The sequence below is a fragment of the Bufo gargarizans genome, chromosome 5 (genome assembly GCF_014858855.1).
Source record: "Bufo gargarizans isolate SCDJY-AF-19 chromosome 5, ASM1485885v1, whole genome shotgun sequence".
Lineage (NCBI taxonomy): Eukaryota > Metazoa > Chordata > Amphibia > Anura > Bufonidae > Bufo > Bufo gargarizans.
The window spans coordinates 449,813,053-449,825,506 of NC_058084.1; the positions used below are offsets into that span (position 1 = coordinate 449,813,053).

Here is a 12,454-nt window from a genome sequence, read left to right on the forward strand (position 1 = left end):
GGAAGGTACATTAAGATTTTTATTAATATAAAAAAAAAAAATTATGAAAAACTATAAAATAAAGCAGACGATAATCAGTCTTATTCTGGTTTATTTCAGAACATAAAAAAAATGACATTTTCAGAACGCAATCTGCAACATATAATACAGAAATGGGAATAAAAAGTAATTTGTATTCTTAAAATTAAGGGCAATTCAATATAAAATCTGAGACGTTATTGGTATTGTGCAATATCTATTACCCAGATATTGTTCTGACTCGTTATCAGTTGTAATCTCGACCTATAATCAATGAACTCTACACAATAAGTGATTGATTAGGACTGAATCAGCCCGATTATATGGTCAGTACTACTGCTGGAGTGGACACGCGATAACAAAAGGAATTCACCATTTGTGTTTGCACGTCATCATTCAAGCAGTATCTAACCTTACAAGTGGCGCTGCCATGTCACATGCCTCTTGCCTCACCGGGGTGAACGGTTCTTATGATAATTAAATGCAACATTATTGTGCTAAAAGCAGTTTCTATGTCACAAGGGAAATTTTTTTATATATTTTTAAGAGATCAATAAATATTTGAAATACACATTAAAAATCAATCAATTGCAAAAATCACATTTCTAAATTCCAGGCATTTTACATGGTATCTTAAATTGGCAAAGTAACCAAGGGAAAATATATGAAGCCTCTGGGGATGCCCCATACATTTGAATTGGGCCTAGCTCCAATACCAGGAGAAGGAGGGGCCACACTCTTTTTCCTAATCTCATAACATTTATTTTAAGGCCTCATACACATGGCCCACAAAACAGGCAAAACACGGATCCCGGCTGCGAGCATGCCGCCTTTTTGTTTCCCTGCCTAGAGAAACGTTCTATTGTTGTCGGCAAAACGGTCAAGAATAAGACATGTTCTACTTTTTGCGGGGCCGCGGAACGGACATACGGATGTGGACCGAAACTATGGTTGTGTGCATTGTCCCTAAAGTGGTTGTACCACTACTGCAACTTAGGATAGGGGGATGTGTCTGATTGGCGGGGAGTCAATTGTGTGCCCCCATTTGAATGTAGTGGCGGTCACACATGTGCGCTGCCTCTCAATTTAGCAAATAGACTGCAGGAGACAGCTGAGCATTTGTACTCTGCTATCTCCAGCAGTCTTATAGAGTTGAATGAAGTGATGGACACTCATGTCTGTCTGCCATTATATTCAGATGGGGACCATGTGTCCCCATTCTCGTAATTAGCAGTCAAACCCCCCCCCCGCCAATCAGACATTTGTTTCCCATTTTGTGCATAGGGGGTTGAGTTGCTGTAACGGGACAACCCTTTTAGGGCTCATGCACACAAACATTTTTTTTGCGGGCTATATTCAGAACCATTCACTTCAATGGGTCCACAAAAAAAACGGAAATTACTCAGTGTGCATTCCGTTTCCATATGGCCGGTCCACAAAAAACATAGAACATGTCCTATTCTTATCCGTTTGGCTGACAAGTATAGGAATTGTTACAATCGATCTGCAAAAAAAACAAAAAAAAAAAAAAGGAGGGATGTAATACGAAAGTCACACCACGGACATCATCAAATTTTTTGCGGATCGCAAAATACATACGGTCGTGTGCACGAGCCCTTAAAGTGATTTTAGGAGATTAGAAGAAAGGGTTTTGCCACTCCTTCCCATGGTTTTATCGGGTATTACATCTAAGCCCAATTCAGGGGCAGCCCCCTGTGGATAGGGGCTAGAGCAAAATATTATGGGGGGTGTTTGCAGCTGTGGATAAATCCAGCGATCAGTTCCCAGTAGAAATGAACTATTATACGGTTGCCATTAAATCCAATAGACTGCACAGATCTGATGGGTCCTCCGGAGCGAGGGAGTCTTTGTAGCCTCTCTCAGCTTCAGTTAGATGTTCTTTAATAGACGACCCCTGTAATTGTGACCGGGTCGCAGAAGGTCCAAAATAAGATAAAACAGCAACACGTCTTGTTCATAGGCTGTACAGACATTATATGATATTTTGACCATCATATAAACCGCTTCTGCACTGCAGAATTATGCACATAGGAGGCTGGGGGTTAGTGTTATGAAAAACTATCTGAATCTATCTATCTATCTGAATTAAATAAGTCACGGCTCTGCAGCCATTCCCTATGTTTGGTTCTGTATATGCAAAGGCAACAGTCAGGGTCCCAGCCGTTAATACCGCATAAGAAGAAGAAAAATAAAAAATAAAAAGTTAGCCTGCCATTAAGTCCCAGATTTATGCAGAGTCCCCTACCCAAAAATAAAAAGGTACAAAAAATAAAATCAATACGATCAAATAACATTGTATAATCTACCGTACAGCAGGTATTATACAGGGTAAGGGGCGGCAGTGTAACTAATACTGACATTTCACTACAAAACACTAGAGATGATATTACAGGGGTTGCCCGGGTTGAAAAAAAAAAAAGAGACAATTTCCTTCATATATTCCTTGAAATATACAATTCTTGTCAATCTGTGTTCTCAGCCATCTGTGCCGGCAGCGCCGACTTAGATCGGGGCTTCTCAGCCAGAACATGGCGACTTCTCTGCCTCACCAGTGGGCGAAATTCATGCCCAAATGATAAATGTACTTCAATTTGGGGAGATTTATCGATATCTGTGCAAAGTAGATTGGTGTTTTAATCAGGATGCAGCTTTCATTTTCCAAAAGACCTCTAAATACAAGAGCTGGAATCCGATTGGTTGCCATGCTCCTATACTTTCCCTAGCACAAGTTTTGATAAATCTGCCTTATTCGGTGGAGGTGTGGAGGTAGGCTAATAAGTTCAAGATCTTGTCTTAGTCCCTACTTTGTAATGCCCCTTCTGTGGTTTCTATGTGGAGAGCAATGATCCTCATTCTTCAGTCCTGGAAAATCCCTTTAAATGGGGATAGCCCATCAATCGTTTTCATATCAAAAGTCCCGAAAACTGTTAACTGTGTTTAAAGTAATCTGCAGGGTCCATAGCATAAGAAAAACACTTTTTTTTATTTTATTATTATTTTGCTTTCATATGTCCCTCTTGGTGCTGCTGAGGGTAGACTATGGACAAGATCAGGTTCCTTCCCCCTCTGGCAGCAAATATAGTTTCTATATTATTATATAGTTTTCTATAGTATACTGAGGTTCTGCTCCTTCCTGACAAGAGGGACAGAAAGCCATTTGACTGAGCATGTGTGTCCACCAGCACTCAGCTCTGTAGATGGACATGCTCATTGCAATACACTTTGACCACCAGGTGGTGCCATATTATGTAAATCGTATAGCTCTTCAATGGATACTGCTTTCTAGCAACATGTAAATGGTAAACATTTCTATAAAATGAATATTACATGTAATGGTGGGTCAACCCCTTTAAATGAAAAAAAAAACTAAACAAAAAAACACACGGAAAAAGATCAAGCTGTTCAGGATACTGTTCTAATGGTTTAAAAAAAAAAAACACGGATATTTCTAATACTCAGGGTATGTTCACACGGCAAAAAATCCACTGCACAAAAAATAGTGGCAGATCAGTAGGTTTTGTAGGAAAGGCGTTTTTGGGGTGGCATTTTGCCCAAAAAGCTGACTTTTTTTTTTTTAGCCCTTCCCTATTGACTTTAATGGGGAACGAAGCTAAAACCATCTTCAAAAAAGATTACATGCCACTTCGGAAGTGGACTGCATATCAGCAGCGAACCCCCATCCCCCTTCCCTACACAGACCCTGTATGCATGGCGACGAGTTCCCCATTGAACTCAATTGGAAGCTGCTCTGATCACAGATTACACCATTTTCCTCATCGGATTTTTGCTGGGTGAGCGTACCCCGAGGACGGAACAAGAACACAAAACGGATGTTGGTAAAAGACTGAACGCAGCAAATATACCAAGAAAAGAAATAACTTACTTGCTAAATTAAACATTTCTATACAAGTGTCTTATACTTCTGTACAAGTGTAGTCATAAAAAAACGGATTCACAGAGAGAAATCAAACTGATGGGAGTTATTCTCTTTTTTTTTTTTTGAGATTCAGAATTTTTTTGTTCAACTATCCCTTTTTGAAATAAATGTAAAAAGAGTTAAACACACATACACATCATCGCCTACTCTACAGATTTCTTTTACCAGTTCCTTCTTTGGTGTAAGGGTAGGTTCACACAGAGATTTTTGGAGGAGGCTTTGAGGCAGATTTTCCTGCCAAAGTCCTTTCTTTAATTTTCGAATCTTTTGTAATCCACTTCTGGCTTTACTCAAAATATAGGATACAATGTTTCTATAGGAAAACTGTATTTCGTATTTTCGACATATATTACCCATATAGTAGTGAGGACAGACTTAAAGGGGTTGTTCTTTAAACTGTTCTTTAAAGAAGCACTCTGGATTTTTATTTTCCATCTATTACTAACTCAACATCAGTATTCGAGTAGTGTAATTTGTTACACCCTAAGGGCTCGGTCACACGACTGCGCCGTTTTTTTGCGGTCTGCGTGCCTTCCGCTATTTGCAGAACTGTCGGGTTTCGGGGCTGTCGCTGAGCAACACAGAGTTTCATCTCCCTCCAAAGATGTTCTATTAGATTTAGATCTGGAGACTGGCTAGGCCACTCCAGGAGCTTGATATGCTTCTTATGAAGCCACTCCTTGGTTATCCTGGAGAATGCACCTACAATGTGAATTTCAGACCCCTCAATGATTTCTAAGTGGGAGAACTTGCAAAATCGCAGGGTGTTCAAATACTTCTGTTCCTCATTGTATCTGAGGGGAGAAGATGGCAGACATCTACAAATTGCACATCAAATAATAATTATTTAATAATGGCGTATCCTGCACTATACACTCACCTAAAGAATTATTAGGAACACCTGTTCTATTTCTCATTAATGCGATTATCTAGTCAACCAATAACATGGCAGTTGCTTCAATGCATGTAGGGTTGTGGTCCTGGTCAAGACAATCTCCTGAACTCCAAACTGAATGTCAGAATGGGAAAGAAAGGTGATTTAAGCAATTTTGAGCGTGGCATGGTTGTTGGTGCCAGACGGGCCGGTCTGAGTATTTCACAATCTGCTCAGTTACTGGGATTTTCACGCACAACCATTTCTAGGGTTTACAAAGAATGGTGTGAAAAGGGAAAAACATCCAGTATGCGGCAGTCCTGTGGGCAAAAATGCCTTGTTGATGCTAGAGGTCAGAGGAAAATGGGCCGACTGATTCAAGCTGATAGAAGAGCAACGTTGACTGAAATAACCACTCGTTACAACCGAGGTATGCAGCAAAGCATTTGTGAAGCCACAACACGCACAACCTTGAGGCGGATGGGCTACAACAGCAGAAGACCCCACCGGGTACCACTCATCTCCACTACAAATAGGAAAAAGAGGCTACAATTTGCACGAGCTCACCAAAATTGGACTGTTGAAGACTGGAAAAATGTTGCCTGGTCTGATGAGTCTCGATTTCTGTTGAGACATTCAAATGGTAGAGTCCGAATTTGGCGTAAACAGAATGAGAACATGTATCCATCATGCCTTGTTACCACTGTGCAGGCTGGTGGTGGTAGTGTAATGGTGTGGGGGATGTTTTCTGGGCACACTTTAGGCCCCTCAGTGCCAATTGGCCATCGTTTAAATGCCACAGGCTACCTGAGCATTGTTTCTGACCATGTCCATCCACTCATGACCACCATGTACCCATCCTCTGATGGCTACTTCCAGCAGGATAATGCACCAAGTCACAAAGCTCGAATCAACTCAAACTGGTTTCTTGAACATGACAATGAGTTCACTGTACTAAAATGGCCCCCACAGTCACCAGATCTCAACCCAATAGAGCATCTTTGGGATGTGGTGGAACGGGAGCTTCGTGCCCTGGATGTGCATCCCTCAAATCTCCATCAACTGCAAGATGCTTTCCTATCAATATGGGCCAACATTTCTAAAGAATGCTATCAGCACCTTGTTGAATCAATGCCACGTGGAATTAAGGCAAAAGGGGGTCCAACACCGTATTAGTATGGTGTTCCTTATAATTCTTTAGGTGAGTGTGTATATACAGAGATTATATATATATATATATATATATATATATATATATATATTGTAGCAATGTGAACATTGAAGTGTTTTCCCCAGGCTCCGGTCCGGGACTTAGGGCATGCTCATGTCCAGGGATCCTATTTAATCCTGCTACTTGTTCTTGGGTGGGTCTCACTCTGGAGAGTGTGCAGACAGAGGCCTGGTGAGGCTCTGTCAGTGTGGTCTCAGATAAGCCAGGCTGAGGGGCCACGAGGCTATGCAATAGCCTGGACTTTGGGGGACTTGCACACAGAAGGCTGGAGTGGCTCTGTGTGGTCTGAGCCAGAAGGGCTGAGAGACCACGATTCCCCAAGAGACACTGGTGTGGGAGCAGCCTGGAGGCTGCTGAAGGTTGGGCTGGGAAAGCCGCATCTCATCACAGGTGTGAACTGTGCTACGCTTTAGGTGAGTCAGGGAAACCTATGTGTTTAGTTAGGGCCCAGACGGGCAAGGTATTTTATTTTGGCTTTGTGTGTTTTTGCTTTATGCATTTGTGTTTGCAACCCCTGGAAAAGAGCTAATCCCCTACATTATATATATATATATATTATATATATATATATATATATCTCCCGGAGTGCTTCTTTAATTTTTCTAGCAAAAGTGCCACTATTGTTCACGGGCTGAATCTGGTATTGCATGAAGGTGGCACGATTATTTCGAAAGAAAAAGGGAGGAGATCCTTTATTGTAGTCTTAGGCAATGGCTTTAAAGGGAACCTGTCACCATAAAAATGCAGTGTAATCGGCCAGCAGCTTGTTAAGAGCAGGAGGAGCAGAGCAGATTGATATATAGTTCTATGGGAAAAGATTCAGTACAAAGGTCCATTCACACGTCCGTATGAGTTTTTCAGATCCGCAAAACGCGGACCGCACATCGCCGGCACTCTCATAGAAAATGCCTTTTCTTGTCCGCAATTGCGGACAACAATAGGATAGGTTCTATTTTTTGCAAATGCGGATAGCACATTCCAGCCCCATTGAAAATGAACGGGTCCGCACCTGTTCCGCAAAAATTGCGGAACGGATGCAAACCCATTTTGCGGACGTGTAAATGGATCCTGAGGCCTCTTGCACACGACCGTTTGGTTTTGCGATCCGTTTCGCTTCCATTCCCGTATGTGATCCGTTTTTTTGTGCATTGGAAACGGAAGCATGTCATATGCACTAATTGCATATAAAAATTGGGCTGGACATAAAATTTCCAATAGAAGTTTCTGCAAAAACGGAACGGATACAGAAGACATACGCATGCATTACGTATCTGTTCAGTTTTTTTTTTTACAGCCCCATTGAATTGAATGGAGCCACGGAACATGATTTGTGGGCAATAATAGGACAAGTTCTATCTTTTAGTGGAACGGAAATACGGAAGAACGGAAACTGAATGCATACGGAGTAGCTTTTTTTGCAGACCCTATGAAATGAATGGTCCCGTATACGGTTCGATCAGCGGGGGTGCTGGGAATCAGACACCATTGACCAGATATTGATGGCCTATCCTGACAGCAGGTTATAAGTAATATCAGGAAGTATTACTTTACAGAGAGAGTAGTGGATGCATGGAATAGCCTTCCTGCAGAAGTGGTAGCTGCAAATACAGTGAAGGAGTTTAAGCATGCATGGGATAGGCATAAGGCCATCCTTCATATAAGATAGGGCCAGGGGCTATCCATAGTATTCAGTATATTGGGCAGACTAGATGGGCCAAATGGTTCTTATCTGCCGACACATTCTATGTTTCTATGTTATACTATATAACTCCTTTAAAATCCTGCTCATTCTGGGCTGTGAAGTCCAGGAGGCGGTCCTACTGATGGACGGCCTTCCCTCTATGACTGTGTATACATAGATAGCTGTCAATCACTGATAGGACCGCCTCCTGACCCAGAACTATCCTGAATATTTTCCTATAAAGCTATCTATCAATCTGCTCAGCTCCTCCTGCTCTATAACCTGCTGCCTGTAGACCAGACACTATTTTCAATGGGACAGGTTCCCTTTAATGCCTAAAAGGGGAGGGGGGAATAATTAAAAACAGGACCAATAACAGATCATCATCATCATCATTACCCCCGTTACCGATCCCTGGGCACTGCTTTGGGCCGCACTTCCCGCTCCGGAAATATCTTGGACTGCACGCCCTGATCCTATCAGTGGCTGAGGCGGGTCACCACGGCCAGCGATTGGCTGAGCAGGAAGTCCAAGATATTTCCAGCATGTCAAGCCCGAGTCCAGGAAGTACAAAGGAGCCGGGATCAGCGCAGCGGGCAGCGATCAGTAAGGTGAGTAATGATGATCTGTTATTTTAACACTTCCCAACCCCCATTTTAATTAAGATGACAATACGTCCATCATAACAACGCCTGCACTTAGCTTTTGCGAAATCCTAAGTAGCAGCAATTCAGGAGAATAACAAACATCTAATTTAAATATTTTTCTGGGAAAGTCAAGCGATAACCAATATGGCCACCATAACCGTTCACAATCAGCTTTTCAGACCATCTCTATTGGTACTGTTATGGTGGTCATATATGTCCCTCAGCTACCCCAGAACACACAAAAATTATCTGTTATTAGAAAGGTGAATAAGCAATGCTATGCTCTCCATAATGGTTGGCACCCAGTTTTTCTGAGCAGCACCAACAATCTTGATGGGAATGGTTAGGATGGAGTCACAGGTACAGTTTTTTTGAGCCAAACACAAGTGGATTCAAAAGGAATAGTAGTTATAATGGAAGGACTTGGGCTACCTTCACACCAGCGTTTGGAGACAACAGCCTGCCGGAGTTCTCTGCATCCGGTATAGCCAGAAAGTGCCGTCTGCCCCGTAGACCCCATTAGCTATAATGGAAACTGGTGGAGATCCGGCCGGACAAAAACCGCGGCGTGCAACAACTTTTGTCAGGCCGAACCCCAGCATATGTCCCGGGGAGTGGCCAGAACTCCACCGGTTCCCATTATAGTCAATAAAGGTCTGGTGGGCAAGTGGAACTTACCGGCTATGCCGGAGCCAGAGAACTCTGGCATGCCGGATGTCTTTAACGATGATGTGAAACCGGCCTTACACACCTTCTTCCTGATGGCTCCAGAAACGGCACTCGTGATTCCACACTGCGATACTGGACTGATGTGTAACCAGCGACTCAATGTTCCAAGATGTCAAATCAAGAGCAAAAGGTAAAAAGTAATCACCAGATCTAGGCTCTCGTTTGTCTGACGGATCGATCAGATGTCCAATTCTTAAACAGAGCATAAAGAGTTAACAACACTGGGACGTCTGCTGCTACGTGCGGTCCTATAGGTTATCATGTACAAGACAATGTCGTCCTCTTGGAAGGACCACACCATTGGTATGTGCACTACAGGGTCACCATGAATAAAACACCAGGACGTCACTATTTACCCCCCATCACGTGTACGTTACAAGAACTGCAGACCGGTCCGCTACCCAGGGGTGCAGCGTCCACCAGGTTCTCTCTTTGTAGTGTATTATACAAGGGTTAAATGGGATCAAGATCAGTGGAACCTAAACCTCAGCTTAACAACTGGTTGGGTGAATAGTGAAATTAAAAAGGCGAGGTTTAATCGTGGGAGTGGTCACGTTACGGTTATTACATAGGTGCTACAGCTACGTTATAGAGTCCAGGCTTCTGGGACTTATAGAAGAGCCTTCTGGGAGTAGCTCTGTGGTTGATCTTGGCTGGCCGAGGAGGGCGAGAGGGTTGTAGAGGGTAGTGTATAATTCGGAACTTGGGACATGTTCGTACCAGTCTGATAAATAGAGAGGTCTATGGCAGCGGTAGGGTTTGGCGTGTATCCTGGAGCTGGGCCGACATACGTGCTTCCGGCGGCGGATCCGACAACTGCGGGCCTGAAAGACATAAGCGGAGGAGATAAATGTAATATATGTCAGATTTGTTAACAAGAATTCCACCACTGACTACATTTTCTGATTCAACTCAATATATCAATATCTGTTTTCCGTCAGCGACTGAAGAGACGATCCGTTTTCAAGCAGCAGAAAACTTCAATGGGTTAAATAAAGCCACAAATTGGTCTCTTGCTCGGGTTCTTCTGCCCAGTGGGGTTCCCACATAAGGGGGCTACTTTTTCCAGAGATTCCACCGAATGAGTCAGACTTAAAGGGGTTGTCCGGGTTCAGTCCAACACTGGATATGTCCGGGTTCAGCTCTGAAACCGGACATATCCAGTGTTGGACTGGGGTACTTAGGGCCCACCTTAGGGCTCCTGCGCACTAACTTATTTTTTTTACATGTCTGTACCGTTCACTTCACTTCAACGGGACCGCAAAAAAATTTCTTTTTTAAATGACTCCATGTGCATACCCTGTCTGTATGTCCTATTATTGTCGGCATTACAGACAAGGATAGGACTGTTCTATTAGAGGCCGGCTGTTCTGTTCCGCATAATGTGGAATGCACACACCCAGTATCCATGTTTTGCGGATCCGTAATTTGCAGACTGCAAAACATCCAACAGTCGTGTTCATGAGCCCTTACAGTGATAACAGAAATAGTAAAGATGAAGTATGATGGCAGACACTCACAGGAAAATGCAGACATACAGTCATGTGAAAAAATTAGGACACCCTTTGAAAGCATGTGGTTTTTTGTAACATTTTTAATAAAAGGTTATTTCATCTCCGTTTCAACAATACAGAGAGATTAAAGTAATCCAACTAAACAAAGAAAACTGAAGAAAAGTCTTTTCAAGATCTTCTGTAAATGTCATTCTACAAAAATGCCTATTCTAACTGAGGAAAAAGATAGGACACCCTCACATGTATTCCCTCTTAAATTGGCTCAGATCTCACACAGGTATATCACACCAGGTGCACATAATTAGTAGATCGTTACTCTGCATGTTGAATGAGGCTTGCCCTATTTAAACCTCAGACATTTAGTTTGGTGTGCTCCTGACTGTTGAAGTGAGAGTGAGCACCATGGTGAGAGCAAAAGAGCTGTCAGAGGACTTCAGAAAAAAGATTGTAGCAGCCTATGAGTCTGGGAAGGGATTTAAAAAGATCTCAAAAGATTTTGAAATCAGCCATTCCACTGTCCGGAAGATAGTCTACAAGTGGAGGGCTTTCAAAACAACTGCCAACATGCCCAGGACTGGTCGCCCCAGCAAGTTCACCCCAAGAGCAGACCGCAAGATGCTAAAAGAGGTCTCCAAAAACCCTAAAGTGTCATCTCGAGAACTACAGCAGGCTCTGGCTACTGTTGATGTAGAAGTACATGCCTCTACAATCAGAAAGAGACTGTACAAGTTTAACTTGCATGGGAGGTGTGCAAGGAGGAAACCTTTGCTTTCCAAGAGAAACATCGAGGCCAGACTGACATTTGCCAGAGATAAAGTTGACAAAGACCAGGACTTCTGGAATAATGTTCTTTGGACAGATGAGTCCAAAATTGAATTATTTGGACACAACAGCAGAGGACATGTTTGGCGTAAACCAAACACAGCATTCCAAGAAAAGAACCTCATACCAACTGTGAAGCATGGAGGTGGAAGTGTCATGGTTTGGGGCTGCTTTGCTGCAGCAGGACCTGGTCAGCTCACCATCATAGAATCCACGATGAATTCTACTGTGTATCAGAAGGTGCTTGAAGAACATGTGAGACCATCAGTTAGAAAATTAAAGCTGAAGCGGAACTGGACCATGCAACATGACAATGACCCAAAACATACTAGTAAATCAACCAAAGATTGGCTGAAAAAGAAGAAATGGAGAGTCCTGGAATGGCCAAGTCAAAGTCCAGATTTGAATCCCATTGAGATGCTGTGGGGTGACTTGAAAAGGGCTGTACGTGCAAGAAACCCCTCAAACATCTCACAGCTGAAAAAGTTCTGCATTGAGGAGTGGGGTGAAATTTCCTCAGACCGATGTCGAAGACTGGTAGATGGCTACAAGAACCGTCTCACTGCAGTTATTTCAGCCAAAGGAGGTAACACTCGCTATTAGGGGCAAGGGTGTCCTATCTTTTTCCTCAGTTAGAATAGGCATTTTTGTAGAATGACATTTACAGAAGATCTTGAAAAGACTTTTCTTCAGTTTTCTTTGTTTAGTCGGATTACTTTAATCTCTCTGTATTGTTGAAACGGAGATGAAATAACCTTTTATTAAAAATGTTACAAAAAACCACATGCTTTCAAAGGGTGTCCTAATTTTTTCACATGACTGTACATGTGGCAGAATTCACACATATATGGATATCCTGCACTTAAGTCAGTCAGAAACAAGACACATGCAGCGCACACCAATCACTCATTGGACAAATGTGACACACAAGACACTTATACATGGCTGACATGCCACTGATGCATATGTCACATGCTGCA

At 42.7% G+C, this 12,454-nt stretch overlaps 1 protein-coding gene across 3 annotated transcripts in view; it reads right to left on the reverse strand.

Moving 5' to 3' along the window:
* Window positions 1–7,721: 7,721 nt before the first annotated feature.
* Window positions 7,722–12,454, reverse strand: part of STAM (signal transducing adaptor molecule) — a 68,383-nt gene continuing 63,650 nt past the window's right edge. The window contains exon 14 of one of the 3 annotated variants that reach the window (XM_044293352.1): window positions 7,722–9,962. In XM_044293352.1, coding sequence (XP_044149287.1) covers window positions 9,749–9,962 — 214 coding nt within the window. In that variant the 3' untranslated portion in view covers window positions 7,722–9,748. The remainder of the gene's footprint in view (window positions 9,963–12,454) is intronic. The other 2 variants (XM_044293353.1, XM_044293354.1) reach the window with 2 other exon arrangements.